This window comes from Opisthocomus hoazin, chromosome 20, assembly GCF_030867145.1.
Source record: "Opisthocomus hoazin isolate bOpiHoa1 chromosome 20, bOpiHoa1.hap1, whole genome shotgun sequence".
NCBI classification, from domain to species: Eukaryota; Metazoa; Chordata; class Aves; order Opisthocomiformes; family Opisthocomidae; genus Opisthocomus; species Opisthocomus hoazin.
In genome coordinates this window covers 15,007,236-15,030,374 of record NC_134433.1, presented here as the reverse complement: position 1 = coordinate 15,030,374, position 23,139 = coordinate 15,007,236, and the positions used below count along the sequence as shown (strand labels likewise).

Below are 23,139 nucleotides of genomic sequence, written 5' to 3'. Positions count from 1 at the left end.
TTCAAGAGAAACAAAGCATTTTATTCCTGCAGTAAGGAAAGATACGTTACTCCCTCCCTCCAAATACACTTTATTTGCCGGGGCACACAGAATGTACGGCTCTCACTCTGATGGTGCGGGTCGGAGTTCTGGCTCCAGCGTTACCTGGGCCGCGCAGGGATCGGTACTTCTGTCTGAAGCCTTTGGGCTCTGCTTGTGGAACCCTCCAGAGAATGACATGTCCAGAGTTAGTTTGTTCTAAATGCCTTTTTTTTTTTTTCCTTAATTATTTAAGCGTTCTTCAGTCTGATTTGAATGCGATACCTTGGAGTAAAGGCCCTCTCCAGCGTTCCTGTCCATAGGGCTGGACAAGATGCCAAAGCAGGTAAAAAGAAAAACAAGAATTGTGTGTGCTAATTAAATTTTACTGCCAGGAAAGAATTCTTGGCTTGTTTCCACGCAGTCAGGATTAGGTAACTGCTAATGTACATTCACCCCCACCTCATGAATTGGCGGGCCCTGTTAACTGTGTGGTTTGAGCTGCGTCACTAGCGGCAGCCGTGATTTTTGTTGTGCCATTGGCTTGAATGGGGCAGGTGTTAATACATGTGGCAAGCCCATCCCTGAGGGTGATTTCTCCGTGAGATCAGTGGACACACCAGCTATGCAGTGGAGCTGTGAGAAGTGACTGTATTTCCAAATATTGCCTTGGCTAAGCGATCCCCATCTCTTCTCAAATGAAGCGATGTTGAGCGAGGGGGTGCAGGCGAGCAAAAACAAGCCCTTTCTCAATTCTTGCACTATCAGCTCCGCAGCAGACTGAAGAGCTTGGCTGGTGCCAGCGTAACCCAGTGAACACACAGGAGGGCATGGGAAGGGGGGGGTGACTGGCAGAAACCCCTCTTGTCCACACAGTGTTTCATAATTGTGGAAAAAAAAAAAAATTGTAATACTGGAAATGAACTACTTATGCTGTCTGGAAAAGATAATAATGCTCCTAAATGAGTACATTATTGTAGCTTTATTTTTTTTTTAGAAATGTGTTAACGGGGTATTGCGGTATATTTTCCCCTTTGTAAATGAGGTTAGCTCACCTAGTGGGAATGCTGCTAACTGAATTTAGCACTTTTTTCTGTATAAACAAGGTGATACTGTTCATTGACTTGGTTACCTTGTAAAGAATTGCAGGTTTATGCTACTAAATACAAATGAGTAGGGTTACTTTGAAGGAGTTTCTGTCAAGGAGAACAGAAAAGGAGTATCTGGAAAGCAAAAATCAGGACTGGCATCTTTTCCCTTTGCATTTTCCCTTATAGCTCCTCTCTCCTTCCCCCCAGAAATGACAAAGAGGACCTGAAGTCTCTCTTCTGGCTAAGTTTTCCATTATGTGTGTACAACAAATGTGTCCTTCCAACTAATATTGTCAAGGACGTGGGAGCCCAGAGGCTACGATTTAAATACTTTAAGTGATCCAAAGGGGAGAAATCTTCACCTGATGCAGGCCAGCTCTTATAATGCCCCCGTTTCTTTCCCCTGGCTGCGATGCGTGCCCTCTGTAACTTCACTGTGGGTGCCCTCAGTCTCTGCTTGAAAAATGAAAGTCTCTGCTAGGAAAACTGCATTTCAGTTGGACCACAGTAGCCTGCAGCTCTGCCTTAGCCTCTGCAGCCAGTCCTTCCTGCTCCCCTCTGCCCAAGGCAGTGTTTGCACGGAATGCATGACAACCCTCGGCTTAGAAACGTGCCAGTTATGAACACTGTAGAAGAGTGTCTGTGCACAATTGCAAGCGCCAGGTAGCGTGAGCCTAAGGACACGTTCTTTCTGAGCGCCTTTGCTTACGGCCAGCATTGCCAGCGATGAATTCAGTGTGCAGACAGTGTTGTCAGCCTGCCATCTCTCATGCGCTGGGTAATACCTTTCTGAAAACAGAGCACCCCATGGGAACCATTGATGCCTGGGGAGGGCAACTGGGAGGAAGAGTAGCTCAAACATCCTCAGTTATGACTCCTGCTGAGGCTGAACTCCTGCTACATGGAAGCAGCAGAAGAGCTCTAAACTATCGTGAGTGAGGTGAAAGTCCAGCTATATTCAGCCTTTGGTGCTGATCTGACATCCTCTCCAGGAAAATGGCCAAAAACAAGATTCTGTCATCCAGAATGACCTCAGTGAAGCATTTGAAGAAGAAGTTCGAGTGTTCCTCAGTGATGAAGAGAAACTGCATCTTTTTGATGACCTCACGAAAGTTAATCCAGTGACAACTACGACAGGTAAGCAGCCAGCCAGAGGCGTATCTCCTGGGGAGTCACTTGCCCTGGTGGCTCTAATGTACGGTAGTTACCGTTCTCATTGCATTAATACTGTCGTGAACACAGTAGTTAAAGATTCAAATCCTACTGAAGCCTAATCAAAGCCTTAGAAAGTCCCATTTGGCTTGGTTGAATTTTTTAAGAAATACTTCTATTGTAGATTTAGCCACGCTGATATCTTATCAAGCTCTGCACACAGAGCTCACTTTTGTATTGTTGGTGCAGGTAGCCAGGGTGCAGCTGAGCGTTGAGGCTATCGCAGGGCTCCTGCATGACCTTGTGATTGTAGTCTGGCGCTACGTGAACACACCAGCAAACGAGGCTCTAACTTAGATCCAAAATATATCCATGAAATTGGTTTTGAAAAGTAAATTCCTCACTCAACTTTTAAAGATGATGCTGTCAAGAGAAGCTAAGGCCTGTTCCTAGTGCAGGTGGGGAATTCTGCTTGTTCTGCAAGTGAACAGATTTTCTTTCTAGGACTCACTATGTGAAACCTCATAAAAGCACAGGATTTATTGAATGGTATAGTTAACAGATCCCTTAAGATGTTTACAAATAAGGGCAGCTTATGAAGACATTGTTATCTGTATTAAACCTGCATCACTCTCTTGATCACCTCATTCTCTGTTACACCTAATAGGTAACATATCTGAAGATTTTTGTTACAAACAGCAACAGGAAATGTTAAATACACTTTTCAAAAGATGCTAACAGAAGGTGTGTCTTTCAGTTCTGAAATGTCTTCAAGCAAGATATACAGTAAACTTGTTTTATACCAATGCTGGCTGCAGCCTGGTGGCTTTAAATCCATTTCAACCTATCTCGTGTCTCTATTCACCCGAGCTTATGAGAGAGTACCATGTTGCACTTCGTCCCCAGGTAATCCTTGTATTGAAATAACTGTCCTTTCGCAGAACCCAGACATCAAGTTCTTCAAAATCTATATAAGCAAAATAATCTTAAAGGATAAAACCCATTTCTAGTGAAATATGAGTTCCGTTAAAAGAGCAGTACTGCTTTCAGATAAACGTGAGAAGACCTTTGCTGTCCGTTGCTGTTGAACTTTGTAATTACTTTTCTCTTAAATATGTATATTCTCTTTTACTGCCAGGATTTAAAACCTCACATCTTTGCAGTGGCTGAACAGACCTACCGGAACGTCCAAAGCCAGATAGGCCCCGTCAACCAGTCTATAATTGTTAGTGGAGAAAGTGGTGCTGGGAAGGTAAGGAGATTTTTTCCTGACATTGCTCTTAAGTTTTGAGATTTGCTAATGATTTGTAGCACACAGTGTTTCAGTGAACAAGCAAAGATGAAGAAAAAAATATTCTGACAGAGCACCTAGCCAGTCTGCTCTAGCAGGACTTTCTTCAAGTGATTTCAGCAGTCAAATAGACACTGCTAAATATAGCTGCTCTGTAGGTGACATCTGTAATTTCTGGGAGGGCTAGACTTGAATCATTCAACAGGAATTGCACCCGAGTTAACGTCTCAGCCTAGTCTGTTAGGGAGCTAGTGTGGGTCTTGGCACACCCTGTGTAGAGACTTTGAAGAAGTGGGAGACTTCAGATCCTGTCCTGGGTCCTTCTGTAATGGTCCATCCCTATTCAGCCAGGAGATTTTTAAGCCTGAGAACAAAACGATTTGCTGAGTGTTGATGACTCAAATTCCATTTATATTCAGTTCATCTTAAGATATTAGCTGTTCATTCCAGCTGAGCTTCCAGATGCTTACATTGTGATAAGACTGCCGTTTAGCCAAGCACTCCAACTCCAATAGCGTTCAAATGTGTGTCTGTTGCGCGTAAGCATTCGCACAAAAAGTTCCCACTGAGCTAGAGCTATAAACCTGACACAATCACTCCCTTTAGCGTCGTCGCCAGCTGCATACTGTGTTTTCAGAAGCTAGCACTGTTTCGCTAACTGACATAACTAATAACATGGTGAAAGCAAAGGCCTGCTGTCAAGCCTCTCTCTTGCAGACCTGGACATCTCGCTGCCTTATGAAATTCTATGCTTCTGTTGCTGCTTCAGTCATCTCTCCAAAAGGCAATGAAACTGTGGAAAGGATAGAGAAGAGAGTGTTGGATTCCAACCCTGTCATGGAAGCGTTTGGTAAATGAGGCTTTTTTAATAGCAAAAAGAAGTAGCGTCCACTGTGGGAATTTTGTTTGTTCATACACAAGTCTAAGCTAGCTCTTAGTCCTCTGCTTAAAAGACAAACTCTTCAAATACTGGAGCTATATACAAATCACCCTTCATATCTGTATGTCCTACACAAAGAGTGGAACCACTCTGACTATGCTGTATCTGTCACTGGCAATTTCACAGGAAATGCATGTACCCTGCGGAATAACAACAGTAGCCGTTTTGGAAAATATATCCAGCTGCAGTTAGACAGGTAATAATTGCTGTGTAAAAACCTTATCTATTGTCTTCTTCCTTTAAGTCTTTACAAACCTGTTTCTGAAGTCTGCCATAGAATATTCTATCTGTCTTTAGAACGTATTTTGGTTTGCTGGTGGCTTACATTATTATTTTTATCTTCCTTCTTTCTCCCTGCAAGCTCTCACCCTGATCTCTGAAAGAGAGCAATGGAAAAACAGAGATGCAGTTAAGAACGCTGAGTAAAATGTTACATTAAGCTTGCACAAAAGTGAAGGTGAACTGCAAAGCATTCATAGTCCGTCAGTATCGTGACAACACAACACCTGTTGGAGCTTTGTTGAAATCTGCGCTTTTTTCCCCCCCTGCCTAGATTCCACCATCTGAGTAGTGCTTCCATTCAGACGTTCCTTCTGGAGAAGACCAGAGTTGCCTATCAGGCTCCCAATGAAAGAAACTTTCATATTTTTTATCAGGTTTGACTTCAGTTAATTTTGCTAGATATTTCTGACAAACAGTGGGGATGAAATCACTAGATTTAGCACAGTTGCAACTTTTAATATTTAACAGTTTTCCTGTCTGCATGCTTCCAAATTAAATCATGCTGCCAGCGTGCTACTCTTCATTGTCTGCGAGGTGTAAATACCAAAGGCAGAATTCAGTCGTTACCTTGTTTTCTGTCTCCAGATCACAAAAGGTGCCACTGCAGAGGAGAGGCTGGAGTGGAACCTTCCAGAAGGGGCTGACTTCCGCTGGCTGCCAAATTCTGAAAGAAACTTAGACGGTAAAGATTAGTTTCACAGACTGTCCATTGATAACGGCTGTAACTTTAAAGGAAGGCAGGCAGAAATGCATCTGCTCTATTAAATCCCATGACCCAGGCTGGCCAGCCAACAGCAGACGTTTTGCAAAGCCACCTGCATTAATGTAATGCTTTTTAAATGTCAGTTTGCACTATGAAGAGTTTTCATCTGGCTTAAAACAGCGGTTTCTGGCCTAGCGAATTTGCATCTCTCCGTGGCTATGTTTAGAAACTGTCTCGTCTTTGGATGTGCTTCAGCAACCTGCTGCCCAACTTCAGAGCCAGTACTGAGTCAACGACTTGGTTCTTCAGCTTGTACTCTGGGATATACCAAAAGAGCATCTGCCCTCCTCGATCTCCTTGGACAATTGCAGCTGAACTGGCGGTGGTGTGGAGTGGTCTGCTTGCCTGTGTTGTTGTGCATGGCTTTCTTGTAAACAGCACCTGTTTGGCTTTTCAGAGGACTGCTTCGAGGTGACCCGAGATGCAATGTTTCACTTGGGCATTGACCGCTCCACGCAGAACAATATTTTCAAGGTCAGGTACACAGCATGGTCACCGTGAGGCTGTTTGGAATGTCTTTTTAGCATGGGATTTCTGCAGAAATAAATGTGTATCAATGTATAGGGCATGGGTTTTTGGTATTCCTGACTGGAGGGCCTGCAGCTACGCATCGCATTAGGTTGCATAACCAAATATTAGTTCTTAACTAAAAGCCTGCACCTGTGAACTTTAGTTTTCCTTCAGTAATTGCAGCAATAGCAATTAGCATAGAAGCTTGGAATCTGCTTGCTTTTTTTAGTGCAGAAATGTTTTGACTTGTCCTGTTCCTGTGGCTAAGGGAAGGCTAAGCGGACACCACCTTGGAGGGGAGCTCTGTTGTAGAAAACTCAATGCTTGGTCATATTTCAGGTGTTGTCAGGCCTTCTCCATCTTGGGAACATTCAATTCTCTAATCCAGTGGATGAATCTCAGCCTTGTGAACTAGAAGACAAAGCCAAAGGTGAGGCAACAAGCATGCCGTGCTCCACAGAGTCTTGTTGTCTTAGTGCAGATGCCTAATAGAAAGGATTATACTACGCTCTTCTGCTTGACAGGAGACGATCACGGTCATGGGCAGACCAAAATCTGGGCACGTTTTTGTTCGGTACTTCACAGTTTCAAAGTACTGAACAAACCAAAACCTAATGCTCCCCTGCTCTGAGAGATAATATCCTTCTGTTACAGGTCAAGGCAGCCACAACATTAGACAGTCGTTTCAGAAGGATTATTGGCAGAACTGTTACTCTTGATTGTAGTCTTACGCTGACATCACAAGACTTCCAGAAATCTGACCCAGAGTGGAGAGCAGGGCTTTTTAAAATTAAAGCTTTGAAGTTTTCATGATAAAGGCTAAAACTCCGCTTAGTAACAGCAAATCTGTTGAATTGCAGCGTAGAATGTAGGTTGTTCTGCCTGTCTGTAGGAGGTTTGTGGACCCTTCAGAACTGCAACACTGTCTTGAATAGTGAAGTTTCCTACTATGATTTCCCATGCTCTGAATTCAAACTAGTTAATATTCAAATAGTTTTGCATACAGCTCAGCAAAGATCTTAAATGCTTCGTTTGCAAATACTCATTCCTCTAATGAAGGGATTACATTTCCTTACTATCCCCAAAATTATTCTTTTTTTTTTCTGGTCATGGCTGTTTGATAAATCCAGATAGGAAGTAAAGGAAAGGGGTGAAAAAGTAACAAAGACACGCCTGGAGAGTACTCCGGAAAATGCCAGCTTCAGTGTGGCAAACTACATACTTTTTTGATATTGTTGTTGCATTTGAAATAGAGTACCTGCAATTCTTGGGGTCCTGTACATCCAAAGTTAGAGGCTGGTCTTGCAAAACTTTCTGGTGAGTTTGGGTGAAAAGATCCAAAATCCACATTTAAGTTGGCGAGTTCCTGGAAGTGTCATTTTTCTGTATCCTCTCAAGACCTCCTGTAACTTTAAAGGGGCTGCATCCATTTGACACTCCAGATAATCTTGCAATGTTATTTTTCCTGAACAAGATTTTGTGAAGACTGCTGGAGATTTGCTGAAGATATCTGTCGAGGAACTACTGGAATCATTAAGAATTCGAACAATAACTGCTGGAAAACAACAACAAGTCTTCAAGAAGCCATGCTCGAGAGCTGAATGTGAGACTAGGAGGGACTGCCTCGCCAAAGCGATCTATGCCAAGTAAGGACACGCAGGCCAGGCTGCTGTGCTAATCCATGCAGCTTCTGTGAGGGAAAAGAGAGGCCAGAGGGATTTACTTGCCCTGGCTTTCTGCTTGGACTCAATAACAGCGTAACCCTCCCCTCCCTGCTCGGCACACCTTTGATGCGGTTGTAGATACTGACATAGCTGCGGTATCTGGCGGAGAGATCTTCAGAGAACGGCTGTTTCATGTCAGCGGGCAGCATGTCGTAGCTTTTTTGTTTCTTCCATGTGATACCGGTGAAAACAGCAGTAAAAGCACACTACTCTGTTGTAAGCAAGCACTTTCCAACTAATCCGGTTTTGTTGTCTGCAGATTGTTCGAATGGCTCGTTTTGGTCATAAATGAAAGCATCTATGCAGATCCATCAGTGTGGACCAGCTTCATAGGTATGGCTTGTTCATCCCTGGTTTAACTGACTAACCACAAGTCCTTCAAATGCCTGCGAGACCAAAGGGCACTGTCTTCCCGTGTTCCTAGGTTTGTTGGATGTTTATGGTTTTGAAGCCTTCCCTGAAAACAACTTGGAACAGCTCTGTATTAACTACGCCAATGAGAAACTGCAGCAGCACTTTGTCGCACACTACCTGAAGGCACAACAGGTAATACTCCAGGAAGATCAAATGTTAAAGATCTGATTTTAAACCAGCATCTTTTGTCTCTTTAATTGTATTTCTGATGAGATTGCAACCTTCAATTGAGTAAATAATGCCACAGAAATCAGTGGGATGTGAGTAAAGATTGCTATTTTAAAGAGGAGAGTGTGGGGCCGTTGATGGAATGAGACAGCTTTCTCTCCTGGGGTGCTGGAAATCTGTTCCTTGTTATACATTGGCTCTGTGACCTGTTAAACTGTTTGCATTCCCTCAAAACGCTGAACACAAAACTAAATTCCTGAAGTAAGTGTAGCCTAAATTAAGATTCTCTTGGAAGCTGCTGCATGTAACCATGTGAATTCTGATCATTGAGCATGAGGTACCCAAATGAGTGAGGAGCTGACCTTAGTGCAAAGCAGAGAGCCCGGCAGAACCTCGTAACCCGACCATCAGTGGCATGCAGTACCTGGTGGAGGCGTTCTGCTGCAGGAGAGCTGCTTCAGAAACCCAGTTTTCAGGCTGCTACCTTGAAAGACAAAAACACACTGCACATCAGCTTTTATTTTTGAATGAGGAGGTACAGGAGTTGTGTTGTTTCACAGCAGAGAAGCTATTTGCACCGTGCTAAATGCATTGCAGTCACTTGCCTAACTGGTCACACACTGCTAATTCCAGTTCTCATCTGAGTGCTCTGAAAGCTACAGAGTCCCTGCCCGGCCTGCTCCTCTAACAGATGTACTTCAGTCCTTGTTGAATTCCTCCCCATGCCACACACGTTACCACAGTGCTCGTTGCCATTGACAGGAATCTGGGAAATTATTTTCTTTACGGCACCAGCATGATGGTACCCTTCTGCCTAATGGCATAGTTTTGTCAATTTATTCAGGAGATAAGTGTCTCTTGGACCATAATTTGTGCTTTCAGATGCCCAGTGGGTTTTTTCCTGCCTGCCCTCGTCAGTATACCAGGGGTTAATGGTCAGTGAAGATGGAAGCAAGTTCAAGCACACAATTACTTTCCTTGAAACTGAGTCATGACCTCTGTTTATTGTACCCCTCCCAGTTACTGCCTGCCCTCTTACCTCTCTTGATCTGGCTGTGTCCCAAACCACTTAACGCCATTAGTGGCTGTGCTGAGCTGAGCTAGCTTTTGGCAGGAGACTTCTAAAATAACTGACCAGAGCTTGCGCTTGTTAAACGCTCCTGACAGTTTGTGCTGTAATTCAGCGTACAAATTATTTCAACCAGTATCTTTCTCCTTCCCTTTGGCTCAGGCTTTCTTTTAAATGGAGCCCAGTTAGTAAGGTCTGGGACACAATGGTTGGTGTAGGGCTATGTCCCAGCCTGAGGAAGGAGTTCTGTGCGTTCCGTGCCCTTCAGGGCAACATTCGGTAGAGCCAGGAGAGGCTCAGTGTGAGTGGAGCCTCTGTAAAGCAGCCTGGCAGCTCTCTGAAAAATCTGTGAGGTTCCCAAATACTTAAACAGATTGCTCCGGCAGGATCTGCTGCTACGTACTCAAAAGTTACCTGGGGTAGAAGATCCTCATTTGTTTTTTTTCCTCAAGATTGTTGTTGAACACGGTTGGGATGAGCAGGCTGAGCCTGGGATTAACTTGTTCAACAGCAGCTGCATCAGACGGCACAGGGCAGGCCGTTATTTGAGCCGTAGTGCCCTCTGCCGCAGAGTAACCCGTTTCTCTCTGGCTTCAGGAAGAATATGCAGCCGAAGGCCTGCAGTGGTCTTTCGTAAACTACCAGGATAACCAGAGCTGCCTTGATCTGATAGAGGGCAACCCTCTCAGCATTTTTGCCTTGCTGAATGAGGTAAGTGTGGATCTAAACCCCTAATGCTTCTGGCCTAGTTGCCTGCCTTCCCTTCCATGCCATCAAAGAAAACATGAACACTAAATTAGTAGGAAACTTGTCAGCTATAAAATTTCTGCAGAATTTATTTTTCAGAACAATCGTGACACTGCTGCTTCTTATTCTGCCTTTTTTTTAACTCTGATCTAGGATGTTCTGATTCAAATACAAAGCCTCGATTACTTTTTTTCTTGCCCCCACAGTATTTCAAGGCTTGTGTACTCAAAGCAACTCTAAAAGTAAAATGGCTATGATTTTAAGTTAAAGTGTCTTAGCTTTTAAAGACAGTTCATTATGACAAGCAAGAGATGCTGCAGTTTTGTCTTGTTTTTTTATGCAGGAGTGCCGTCTGAATAGATCCTCTAACACTGACCTGTTTCAAACTCGGATTGAGAAAGCCTTGGCTAATAATCAATGTTTAAGTCGAAACAAGTTTAGTAAGAAGCCTAACTTTATTATTTCACATTATGCTGGCAAAGTCTGCTATCAGCTGGCAGCAATGGTGGAGAAAAATAAGGTAGGTGTTTTCAGAAGAGCTGTTAAAAAAACAAACCAAAACCATCTTACAGACCAAAAGCTACTTAAGTCAAGGCACCACTAATGTGTGTATGCAGTGGCATTTACTGGCTGTACATACCTTGCTCCAAATAAATCCTTCACGCTGTGTAAAACTGGGTAATGTTCTTGCTCAGATTTTTAGGGAACCATGACTCACTGGCACAAGCAAATGCTTTGTTAGCAGACCTTCCGCTGAGGATTAAGCAGACCAAATGTCACCAAATCAAAGCTGCTTCCATTCCTGAGACAATGCATAAGTGTTAATGGCATTGGGGCATTTACATAACCATAACCATCTATATAACCATCATTTCCCCCCAAAATTCAGATAAGTTTATGAGAAACAAGAGCATGGACTTGACTACTGGAAGTTCTGGAAGTACCAGGAAACCCAAGTTTTGGCCTCATTGTGCCATCAGGGAGTAAGTGAAATGGTCTGCAGAGAGGAGGGTCCCTGTTCAGTTCTGACAGCACCAGCAATTATGGCGAGTGGTATTAGGTGATGCAATAAAATACCATCTCTTAATTAAAAGGAAAACACTTTCTAATGTCTGCTGCAGACTGTCCTATGGGGATTAAACTAGTCCTGAGACTTCTAGATCACTTCAGTTGTATCACAAGAACAACGTTAGGAGCAGTCGCACATTTGACTAGATGTGCGAAATATTGAGCCAAACGTTGTTTTCTGTTCCTGAATCTTGACTATGAATGAATGTTTGTAGTCAGATTTGAAACTATGGCTGTGGTTAAATCGAAGTTGGCATCAGAAATACTATTCCATCTATGTAGGTTAAATTTTGAGTCATTTTCGAAGGTGGCCGGTTTCTGCCCAAGTCCAAATACTAAGGAGTCATGTTTGTGTTTGCAGGACCCCATTCCACCAGAGCTGGTCCACGTTTTGCGGAATTCTAAGGACCCTTTGCTTCAAAAATTATTTCCCGTGACAGAAAGGAACCAAAATAACATCAAAACGCAGAACAGAGCAGCTGTTGTTACAGTGGTGTCAAAGTTCAAGGTACATCCTATTCAAGCCTCTGATTTCTGTCTTCGTAACTGGATGAGAAAACAGTATGGTTGGACCAAGAGCAGTAAATGTTATTGAAATGGAACAACTGTAAAACAGAAATAGCTTCAGACTCCTGATATTCTCTGGGTTTTAACTCACTCCAGTTTTACCTTTTCCTTTTAACTGTTGGGCACTTGCATTTCTGAGGCTTCTTCCTACCTGTTCCTCATGAGGGGTTAGCTTCAGCTGATGGCCCCACTGTAATTTTGGGAACTTTATGAATTTGCCCTCAACAATTTTACAAAAGCATCCACAGAGTGGATTTTTTACTCACGCTGTCCTTATGGAAGAGCTCTGCTGACACCGAGTCTGTAAAGCCATCCTTGCAGAAATCGGCTCCATTGTTTTTATATAAGATCAGTGATTAGCTGAACTACCTGTGGAGGAGGAGTCCCTAATTAAACCTGTATTTGTTTTTTCACAGGGTTCACTTGAACATCTCATGCAGATTTTGAACAGCACCACGCCGCATTACATCCGCTGCATCAAGCCTAATGCTGACTGCAAGGCAATGACTTTCAAAAGAGAAGAGGTAACTTTGCAAAAGCCTTTCCTCAGCGGGTCAAGGAGAAGCCTCCTAAAGACATTGTGCAGGGCTTTGTGTTGGGTCTCTTGAGTCCCTTGCAAGGCTCTTTCCACAGCACATTTTCTAATAGCTTTTTCTCCTTTGGAGCTTCCAAGATGAACATCCTTTGAGAATCACTGGTGATGCTTGTCTAAAATGGAGCTAGTAAGCACAGCAGCTCTTCCAGGTGCAACTTACTTGTTGCTGTATGAGAAGTTCTTACCAGAGCACTCCTGAGTTATTTGGGGTGCTGCCAGCCCAGCCCTCAAAATAGATAAAGGTGATCCGACTGCTCAGCAGTATCTTCACAGTGAATGCCCACAACAAAACTTTGCTTGCTCCTGGAGTCTATTCTAGGACAAGTTAGATGAGATCAGCTGCCAAGCATGTCTTTGGGAGCAGAGCGTCAGATGGCAAAGCTATGACTGGAGAACCTCAAAAACAAGCAGCTGGAGTAGTGCTGCATTAATTTTAAATGCTAGGAGAATTTGCTGATTGCATGCAAATAGTAGTAAAATACCAACACCAGGTTTCCGTGTCGTGCTGCGTTCGGTCAGCGCAGGGTGCGTGGATACCGCAAGAGCGGGCACAACAGGACGGTCCCTCTGCGTCAGCCCTGCTCAGGGCGTCGCTCACAGCAGTAGCTCCGTGGCTGCACAATCCCCTTCTCCAGCCTCTCCATTCATTCCCGGCTGCCGGGGTGGTGGCTGCACCCTGGGCGAGCTCCGGCGCGGTGGCTGAGCTGAGCGGCGTGTGGCTTGCGTCGAGCACACCCCACGCAGACCGCAGCAGCAGCGCCACAGAGACGGTGGTGACCTAAACCTTCTCGATTTATGCCTCAGGTTCTCAGCCAGCTTCAGGCGTGTGGAATAGTCGAAGCAATCACCATCAGTGCAGCGGGCTTCCCTATTAGGTAAGTCCAAATTTCTTGAGCAATGTCTTCCATAATCCATTTCTATAGCAATTAGTGGCGTATTAGTTCTTCAGAAGAGCTTATGAGCAGGAAATCCAGATATTGTGCAGTCTGTTTCAGACCACAAAACTACTGATTCTTTCAAAGCTGTCTGAAGAGTTCGGCTCACTGCTGGCTTTCAAGCTTGTCTGAGCACATCTCTTCCATGTTTTGGAGACAAAAGTACCTGTCACAAAGCTGGACCGGTGTTCTGTGTTTTGGAGAATGAAACTCTGCTCATTCAGCAAGTCCAAAAGCGCAGTAACAGCACAGGAAGCAGTGCTAGGGCAACTTGCGTTCCAGACAATGGGATTCTTAAAAATATACCAAATGCTAACAAAGCCCAGATGTGCCTGTAACACACCCCTGGCCTGCCTGAGAGGTTGCTGTACCTTTCCGGTCTGAGAAGCTAGGGGAGAGATGTTTTGATGTGGATTATCACATACTAAAACTTTCTAATTGAGAGTGTGGCTTCACAGTAGCATTTTCAGCAATTAAAATTAAATTATAAATGGCATTCATCTAAACATAGTCATCTCCAAGCCGAGCATCTCATCGCAGCCAGTCACCTTGCTGGGCTTTCCTGACCACCTTTAGAGGCTGGAGGGAACGAGGCCTGAGCTAGCCACGGTTTTGACAGCTCAGTATCGAGGGAGTGAGGCTCCCCGTTACCAGAAACAAGCACAATGCCTGCCCAGTCTTTGCAACAGGCAAAAGTCACTGTCTGGTACTGGGCAACAGGCAGACTCCTGCATTTCTTCGGGAAGTCTGTATTTTCTTCCCTCTTGGTGGCTGCACGGGCATCAGTCCATTTGCATTTTCTGCCCTGGATTGTTGAAACCATTCAGCAATTTTTTCCCCCCCAAAGGCTAGGTTATTTACCATACAGTAAATGACACTTGCCTAGAATTAACCGTACGTTTGTCTGTCAGGATCCCTTTCCAAAGTTTCACTGAGCGCTATGAAATACTGAGAAAATCATGTGGGGCCAATAAAAACAGAGTGTGTGATAAAAGCAACTATCATACTGCTGAGAAAAAAGGTATGTTTCTTTAGATAATTCTCTGCTATCAAGTAAAATTATCACTGCACCAACATGGTATCGCATAGCTCAGATGCCGTTACTGTATTCAGCGCTAGGGACACCACTATTCTCAAAATATTTTTCTAATCTATCACCAGCTTGAGTTTCTAATTTGCCTAACGCTTACAGCGGGCTCTTTCTAAAATTCTGCCAATCTTTCGTCTTATTGCTGGTTTTCAGTGTTCCTCTTGGGTAGAACAATTACCATTACGATGGTGTTTGGGGTTCCCCCCCGATGTAATCTGATTTAGAGTTGGTTCTTGAGTAGCCTTGAAAACCACTTACCTTTTTGCTTATATTCCTTCTCCTTCCTTTCTTTCCCCCTCGTTTGCTTGCCGAACACACTGACCTTCTAGCTTACCTGGATTCTGCTGCTTCTTCTACCTTTTGCAAACTTCTGCATGCGATTCTTTTGTCTAAGCAAGAGCGAGGATGGACTTTAACAAACACAATCCAGTCTGCAAGGTAACACCTTTGGTAGGAACCCCTGAAGGAAGGAGCTCATCGGATGTTACATTTCATATTGAAAGTTACTGCCACGCCCTTCTCTCTCCCCAGTTAATCCCATCTTCACCCAGTGGGTCTGTTCAGTAACCACTAGATGTGGGAAGCAGGACCAGTAAGTACCAGCCCGTGTCAGATAAGTAAAATGGCTGGAAATCTATTCATCTTGCGGAAATGGAATGAAGTAATGAAGTAGAGGCTGGAAAATTACTTACACACCATATCTTTCTCCCTCAATTAGAAAGCCATTAGCTGAAATGCCTCATTGTGATAGGTTACTGGTCCAGCTTTTGATCTTCGGCAGGTAACATGCTGCAGACAAAGCAAAACAATTTCCTAAAAAGGGGGATAAGCATTTGGTTCCCTTATCAGCCCAGCCCCGTGAACACCATCATAGTCACCAGATGTCTTCCTGTAAGCAAGAATTGCTTGTATTTGTTTCCAGTACCTTAAAATGCTCTCATCTCCTTAGAAATATGTATAGCAGAAAAGCAAACAGTATCCAGGACGGAAAGATACAGAGACCACCAAGTCCGGCACTGGGCATGCAGAAGCTCATGCAGCATTGCCTTGAACAACACAATCTCTTTCAAGGACAGGTCTGAATTCAGTCTACCTCTGTTTCCAGATAGATTCATCTGGCGAACCTTGTCTCATAATGTAAAAAAATTGTGTACTATGTCCCAGAAATGGTTTTAATAACCTCTTACTGCTGCAATAAACTCCACATGTCCCTGTGGCTGCTTCTGATGCCCTGTGAAAGCTGTAGAATTGTGTACAATTGGTTTTCTGTTCCTGCATCTTTCAGTACATTAAGGCTATGAGTCCAGTTCCTTGCTTTATGTTCTTTGTTCCCACCAGCTCTGAGTTTTGGGTATTTCACCAGATTTTCTTAGGACTAGGTGCTCAAATCTGTTCCGAATTGCATTGCTGTTGCTTTCTAATGTTTCCACATAGGATGGTTTAAACAATGTGAGAACAGCTGAGCCCTCTGTATGTCTGTTTGTCTACATCTACCCAAAATGGCATGTCACCTATGGATAGGGCATAATAGAGGTGGGAAGACAGCACCCAAACCTACACCCTAGTTAAAACACACCACGCTGGTTTTCTAGTTGCTAGCACATGACAAAATGTATGCTGTCACAGTTTCCCTTAAACACAGCTAGATCTAGTGACATCTCAGCAATCATCTCCTGCCCTCTTGTTGTAGGTGAATCCCCCCTAAACGGACAAGAAGTCTCAGTGTAAAGACAGTTTGGTCCTCATTTCCAAGTTTTGTGACGCCTTCTCTTCAATTCTTCACTTGCAGGAAAGATTCCAGGGGTGGATGATGACAAAGCATCACGTTCTGTTGTTTTTGAGATCCTTCAGAATGTTGTTACAGGACAAACTGCTGAGCAGCCAGGGAACAGAGCAGAAAACACTTCTGTGTACTGCGGCAAAACCAAAGTATTTATGGCTAATTCTGTGGTAAGAGTGCTGCTTCCTTGGCTAACAGTTCCAGAGAGCGCTTGCGTAATGGGGATTCTGGCACCGATCATCATCACGGTTTAGGCGATACTCCTGCTCATGCCAGTGCGGCCAGAATTTGGCATTTTCCTTCAAATCATTAAACCAAGTCAAACATCCAGCAGAATCCAGCTATCAGAAGCGCTTTGTTTAATGGCGTCCCTGTTGCTAACAGACAAGGAGCTGCGCTTTGCCCAGTGTTGCCACTATCCTCCCGGGTCCAGGAAAGCTGACAGCTTTCCTTGGCTTCAGCTGACAGCCTCGGCTGCTCTGACAGCCCCGAGCAGCTTCTCTGTCAGAGATGAAGGCACTTTTTGCAAGGCTTGCATACTGGAGGATGCAGCTGTGCAAGAACCCCTGTCAACGGAGCTGGTTTTAAGCCAGCTGCTACTGTGACTTCGGGAGTGTCCACTTTTTCCCCCACAGCACTCCTTTGCCCCTCAGATGCTTACATTTCCGTTTTACGTGTTATCTAATAAGCACTGCAGAAGTGTTCGCACTTCTAAACCCCAATCCAGCAGTCTTAGGATGCTGAATTGTGCTTGTGATGTTCTGGCAAACACCACGAGGCTGTAGAAGAGGGAAGAGCTGCGAACACAACTCCAGCCCCGAGCATTAACTGCAGGCTCGTATCCCCAATGCAGCTGGAGCAACTTGAAGCTAGAAGAGCAGAGGTGTTAAATGAGAAGGCATTTTGCATTCAGTGTTGCTGGAGAAGATTTAAGCAGAAGAAACTAGCAAAGGAGAGATGGTCTGCAACCCTCATCCAAGCAGGTAATGGGGTAAGGGTGTGGCTGAACATAACAAGTAACATTTCCAGTTACGCTGGATGTTTACGGTGGCAGGAGCGGTTACGTTAATTGAACACGGAGGAAGCTTACATGCCGTCTCGTACATTGTGTGCAGGAGCTTCTGAGATTCTTTGTGCTCATTTTCTTTTAATTAAATCTTCAGCTGTTCGTTCCTGGTTAGCCAAGAATCGCTTCCAAAGGATGCGCAGGGCTGCTAATGTCATTAAGCGTGGCTGGAGGAAATGGAAGGTAAGTACATTGGTACAGGAAAGCACTGAAATTGAGCGACCGAGGGTTTCTAGTGTTTGAGAAACAATCTACCTCTGTCAAGTTACTGCACAAACCCCGTGCTGTCAGTGCTGCAGAAAACTCTTCTCTAGCTGAAGAGTAGAAGATGGATGCCAGCCTTGCACAGCTGCTCTTACAGCGTGGCAGCATAAAGACTGCAGAATGAACTCGTTCCTTACCTTCATAAAATGGGAAGATACCCCAAAAGGTGTCCTATCCTTTAAGATGCCCCCTTTTTTTAGACTCTTGATCAAAATTCAAAACTGCAAAACTAAGAATACTGTTCTGCATCTCTTTGTCAGGCAAAAATGGCTGCATTAGCAGCAGCAGAGTTGGATGAGGGTGAAGAAAAGGCGTTCTTCTCAGTTCCTGGAGCTATGGGGATCTTGGCCAAAGCACCTTGCTCTTTGGAAACATCTTGGCCTCTGCAGGCAATAATTCAGTTCTGGCCTCTCGGCCTTGTCCTGGCTGCTGCCCCTGTTACTGTAACGGGACTTCGGAGAGACCAGTCCCTGCTGGCGTGCCTCAAAGTACTTCAGGAGAGCGACTGCTACAAGGTGGAAAGCTGTTCCTTTGGCTGCGGCATCACTTCCATTAGAGCTCTCCCACAGGTAACAAACCCCGTGCACTCTCAGCAGCACAGCTAAGCTGCCATGAGTTAAGGAACCTGAACTCTGTCAAGCAGAGCCACCACGAAGGCTGCTCTCGAGCTACAGTCTTCCTTATTCCACTGGCTTAGACACGCGAGGATGACTGAGATCAGTAGGTCGAGCTAGGCACAGGGCTGCGCCGGGACTTTCAATTCAGCACCAAAACTCACTGATCTCTGTCATAGGAACAAACCGATCCAAGCTCTGCCTCAGAAAGGGAGGGCAGAGGATTCCAGCGTGGGCTCTGTTACGTACCACGTGTATTTTTTCTGCTTAGGGGATTCATGTTGCACAACAGGTGAACACATGAAAAAGCTTCCACTTGGGGAAAAGCCACTGGGTGCATTAATAATATCCCAGTAATTCTGTATTAACTTCACTGTGCAGACAACTGCACAGACTAATTTACACAGGATTTTCAGGGCAGAAAATGGGGAGCAACCATCCAGTACTTCACCTCCCATGCACATGCCGGACAGTCTTAGAGACCATTTATGACAAGCCACAGCCCACGCTGGCTCCTCTCTGAAGTTGCACTCTGGTTACCAATCCGCTTGTGCCTGTGCTTGGTTTTCCTGTTGATACATTTCTGAGGTTGCATAAAATCATGTTTGCAAGTATGCAGCCCGTGCCTGGTCAGCTGCTACAAGCAGGAAGAAGCAGAACCAAGTTCAGTACTGACTACATACTCAGATCTTCAGAGTTTAAGCTAATTTCAGTTCAAATTACAGTACTGGTACTCTTTGTAGTAATCATTTCTCTTAAATCCATTTGTACTAGGACTCCTTTGGAGGTCGTCTTCTGCCCTTATCCATATTCACTAGTTGCTTGTATACCACAGCACTACTTTGTCTGAATAGCAAAATGAGCTTAAAGTCTGGCAAAGCCATCCACTGACCTCTCCACCTCTTTTCTCGTAGGGCTCTATCAAGTTTCACTGTAAGAAGTCTCCCCTGCACTACGCAAACGTCAGCCCCCACACGGACACCTGTTCCATCACCGGATTTAACCAGATTTTACTGGACAGAAAAAAACTCCTTCCAACATAGGTTTGGGCCACCTGCATACACCGTACGTTTTCCTTCAGGGAAGGACTGACTGCAAGCTGCTGCTTTCAAATTACTCAACGTCCATATCTGCTGCTACCTCAGAGCTTTCTAGATTGATGCATTGTACGTAATAATATACTTCAAATTCAGAAGGCGTGGGAGGGGGCATTGCTCTGCTCCCACACATGCACATATTAGAGGAAATATCAATACTAGGAAAACACTCAACATAATTAAAACAGATCAAGTGCTTTAAGCCATATATACTTGAACTGAACACTTCTGCCACTACCTGAGAGAAGCAAGAGTAACGAGTGCAAGCACGCCAGATGCGTGTGGGTTTCTCGGTGGGAACAGGCAGCGAACAGCAGTCAGCTGTAACACTAACGGCACGGCTCAGGGAAAAGCCAGACCGGACTCTCGCTTTTTATCTATAGGACCAAAATATCTGTACTCTCACACCGGGACCAAAAGAGGTGTCGTCTCACACTGGCGGTGGGTTTCTAGCACTACCTCGTCCATAGTGCTTCCTCTGCCAGGGTTTCATCAGAAGCGCTCTGTGCCGTCTCTTTGTTGCCTGTGTGGGTCCTGGAAATGTTAAGCTGTTCTGTGTATGCCACTTCTAAATAAACTCTTCAATACCTTGTAAAGGTGCCTGACCATCCGCGACACGGTTTAGTTAACAAAAACATTTCAGAATAGTTTGTGGATTAAAATAAATGCAAATATATTTAATATGGTCACTGGGTAGCAACATTCCCCATGGTTGACAGTATTTCTGTACCAACACAAAGCAAGTCCACAGAACATCACATTTAATTCCTACGATCTAGAAATCTGCCCAACACTGCATCACTGGTTGTCAACTCTAAATCAAAAATCAGAGCACTGACACCCGTGAGCAAAGAGTGACCACACCTTGGGGCAGCGCAGACTGGGGCACCACAGCAGCACGGCGTGCTGACAAACGGGGAAATCTCAAGGAAAGAAAAATGTTCCCAAAGGAGCTCACTCGGGAAGAATGTTCTCCTTCTCCGGAGGCTCAACGATCCTCAGACAGCAGTCCGCAAACTCAACAAATAACGGCTCCTGCATGTACTTCTTCATGAGGGAGCTTTTGTCTTCTGCTTGGTCGACCGTCAGCAGCAGCTGCCTGAGATGCGGATTCTGAAGCAAGCCTCTCAGTTCTTCCGATTCCCCTGTAAAAAAAAAGATTAACGTAACTAACATCAAACAGCTACAAACATGGTTGAGAACACCCTTATTTTGCAAACAAACTTCCAGAGAGACACGGCGACGGCCAGGCAGCTGACGGTTGAGCCTCTGTGGCCTTGCAGTGCAGCACACGCCTGGGATAAAGGAGAAGGAGCAAGGGCGGAGGAGCGGCCGCGTCTCGGCTGGCTCTGCCCCCGGGCCCCCGCCCCTGGCGCTCACCCAGACACTGGAGCTTCTGCAGCGGGACGCGGTCCTGCTCGTCGCTCTCGGTCAGGATGTCCTCCACCGACCAGGGGCCGTCTGCGGGCCCGGCCTGCACAGCTGCCGCGGGCCGGGGGCTCCCCGCGCCCTCCCCTCCCGCGCCGTTCGCAGGCCGCTCCGCCTCCGGCGCGCACCGCTCTGCGGCAGGAGAGAGGCGACGTCAGCAGCGGTGCGGCCCGCCGGGCCCGCTCCCGCCCCCCCCCCGCCGGTCACTCACCCCTGTGGGTCCTGCAGCAGGGCACGGAGCAGCTGCGGGGCGAGAGGCGCCGGTCAGGGCGGGCGGCGGCCTCGCCTCCCTCAGCCCTCACCGCGCCTCAGGCCTCGGCGGGCAAGGCCGCGCCGCGCCCCTCGCCCCGCTCCCTCCCCCCCGAGTCCCCCGCCGCCCCCCGGCCCGGCCCGGCCCTCACTAAGCGGCAGCGCAGCGCGGACACCGGTACTTCGCCGTCCCGGCCGCCTCGCAGACACCGCACGGCCTCGGAGCCCGCATGACGACCTTCGCCGCCCCGCTTCCGGCCGACGGAGCGCCGAGCGCCTCCACCCAGGCTGGCTAGTCCAGCGCCGAGCGCCTCCACCCAGGCTGGCTAGTCCACCGCCGAGCGCCTCCACCCAGGCTGGCTAGTCCACCGCCGAGCGCGGGCGGGACGGAGCGCCCGCACAGCCCCTCCCAGGGCCCGGCGCTATTCTTCACATACATACATATATATATATTTACATATCTCTCTCTCCTCTGTAGGGGGTCCTGGCTGGATTCCAGCCGTCACCTCGCTGTTGGAAATGACCGCCACCGCGGCAGGCAGCAACGCGCTGGATATTCCGGCGGTTACAACGCCCCGCGCCCATGGGACGCCCAGTCGTACCACGAACATGGCGTCACCAGCCCACCCGGGGCTGACCCTCACCCTCCGCCCCGGTAAGGTTGGGTTTAATCTCTTGGTGCTCGGTTCCGGTTGAGCACCACGTGGTAAGAGCGAGCCGCTCCGCTTCCAGCCCTCGAGGCCGGGGGCGGTGGGGCGAGCAGCAGGCGCTAACGGAGCGGCTGCGTCCCGAAGGAGAACACCCGGCTGGGTGTCTCTTGCCCGAGTTACATTATCCATTTAAATATTTCATTTTAATTATGTTTCATTTAGTGCCATCCATATCCTTAAACGTCTGCATTTCAGTTCGCACAAATGAAATTCTCCAGGGGGTTTTACGGCGATCACCACCGGCACTGAGCCCCGGGCTGGGCAACATGATGGTGCTGGCCCCTTTGTTACCTTTGTGGGTGAGCCCATTTCCAACAGAAAACACACTCTTTTCTCATCCCCGCGCGGGAGAAGACGGATGGGGTTTGGCTCCTTGAAGTGCTGAAACAACAACGGGAAAGCAAAGAAGCTGGAAGGCAATCCCTGAAAACGCCAGCCTGCACTGGGAGGGCTGGTGCTGGTTGCGCCATGCGCGTGTGTTTCCTGAACGTGGGCGCGTTGTCACCGTACGGATCATCGCGTCGATGTGATACCATTGAGCAGCACCTGAGCACACTTTAAAACCAGAAAGAGAAGCTAACGCCTCCAAGGCTTCTAGATTGGTAACTGTGCAAGAGGAGGGAGAAGAAATTTAAGCCTGGAGATTCTGCTAGACGATGTCCCCCTGTGACTAAGAATAAGAGTTAATTTCTGCTGGGGTCTGACGTATTAACTATTCAGTAGCAAGTTTCTTTTTTGGAGAGGAAGAGGGTAAGACCTTCTTACAAAATACTTAGTCTTGAGATTTTTATTTTGGTTTGTACAGGCAACTTGGCTGCAGTTCTGATACTGAAGAACTCCAGCGAGGTTTTCTCCTACAATGGTGCAAATCTCAAAAGCCGCGGACTCAGGTGTGCCTCTCTTTATAAGCAGAAATATGAAAAGTGCAGTCACAAATGTCTCTCAAAAACTTGTGATCCAGCTAGATACCACAGTTAAAATCACACCAGTAAACCAGTGCTGAGTGCCCCATCGATAAAGCACGTCATCAAATATTCAGAGATACAATTTGGCTGACTGCAAATGAGGAAGTGAAGTCGCGTTTCCCCCAGGCTGCTGAACGCTTTCTAGCTGTTTCACTGCCTTCAGACCCAGACAGCGACACAGCAGGGACACCGCCTCCACAGCCGCTTCCCACGCGCGACGCCAGCCTGGCGAAAGGCTTCATTTGCGTCTCCACGTGGAACAGCCCTGCTGTCGCCCTTCGGCAACCGTGCGGACCGGGCCCCACTGCCACCATTCCCGCCAACCCGGAGAGCTGCTCAGGGAAGGCACAAAGCTCCCGCGCTCCCCTTCCCGTGCTCCCCTTCCTGCATTCCCCCTCTCCCACTCCAATTCCCGTGCTCCCCTTCCTGCTCACCTTCCCTCTTTCCCCTTCCCGTGTTCTGCTTCCTGCAGTCCTGTTCCTGCGCTCCCCTTCCCGTGCTCCTCTTCCCGCTTGCCTTCCCTCTTTCCCCTTCCCACATTC

General features: G+C 46.5%; 2 protein-coding genes and 1 long non-coding RNA gene across 5 annotated transcripts; 1 reads left to right on the top strand and 2 right to left on the bottom strand.

Annotated features, from left to right (window-relative positions):
* The first annotated feature begins 274 nt into the window (after positions 1-274).
* On the top strand, positions 275-19,913 carry MYO19 (myosin XIX). Of its 3 annotated transcripts, XM_009934548.2 has the most exons (24): positions 275-364; positions 2,102-2,246; positions 3,019-3,167; positions 3,400-3,513; positions 4,270-4,402; positions 4,619-4,688; positions 5,046-5,148; positions 5,360-5,456; positions 5,935-6,011; positions 6,387-6,477; positions 7,522-7,693; positions 8,031-8,104; positions 8,196-8,317; positions 10,020-10,133; positions 10,513-10,689; positions 11,599-11,745; positions 12,221-12,328; positions 13,204-13,274; positions 14,246-14,355; positions 16,214-16,374; positions 17,058-17,187; positions 17,368-17,453; positions 17,795-18,103; positions 19,063-19,913. In XM_009934548.2, exons 1-24 carry the CDS (start codon positions 353-355, stop codon positions 19,189-19,191), a joined length of 2,901 nt encoding a protein of 966 aa, XP_009932850.2. In that variant the 5' UTR covers positions 275-352; the 3' UTR covers positions 19,192-19,913. The 3 variants fall into 3 exon arrangements, with proteins under 3 accessions (XP_009932850.2, XP_075296249.1, XP_075296250.1); XM_075440134.1 differs by lacking the exons at positions 17,368-17,453; positions 17,795-18,103; positions 19,063-19,913 and adding exons at positions 14,754-14,862; positions 15,374-15,500 and having other exon boundaries at positions 17,058-17,181; XM_075440135.1 differs by lacking the exons at positions 17,058-17,187; positions 17,368-17,453; positions 17,795-18,103; positions 19,063-19,913 and adding an exon at positions 14,754-14,862 and having other exon boundaries at positions 16,214-16,330.
* Positions 4,270-5,423, bottom strand: LOC142363727 (uncharacterized). The gene is made up of 3 exons (XR_012765916.1): positions 5,342-5,423; positions 4,748-4,868; positions 4,270-4,345 (listed from the first exon to the last, which is right to left on the bottom strand). It is a non-coding gene; the product is annotated as an uncharacterized LOC142363727 (long non-coding RNA).
* On the bottom strand, positions 19,894-21,227 carry ZNHIT3 (zinc finger HIT-type containing 3). Its single transcript, XM_075440138.1, has 4 exons — positions 21,075-21,227; positions 20,885-20,916; positions 20,626-20,805; positions 19,894-20,390 (listed from the first exon to the last, which is right to left on the bottom strand). The coding sequence occupies exons 1-4, from the start codon at positions 21,152-21,154 to the stop codon at positions 20,200-20,202; spliced, it is 483 nt and encodes a 160-aa protein (XP_075296253.1). The 5' UTR covers positions 21,155-21,227; the 3' UTR covers positions 19,894-20,199.
* Between the last annotated feature and the right edge of the window lie 1,912 nt (positions 21,228-23,139).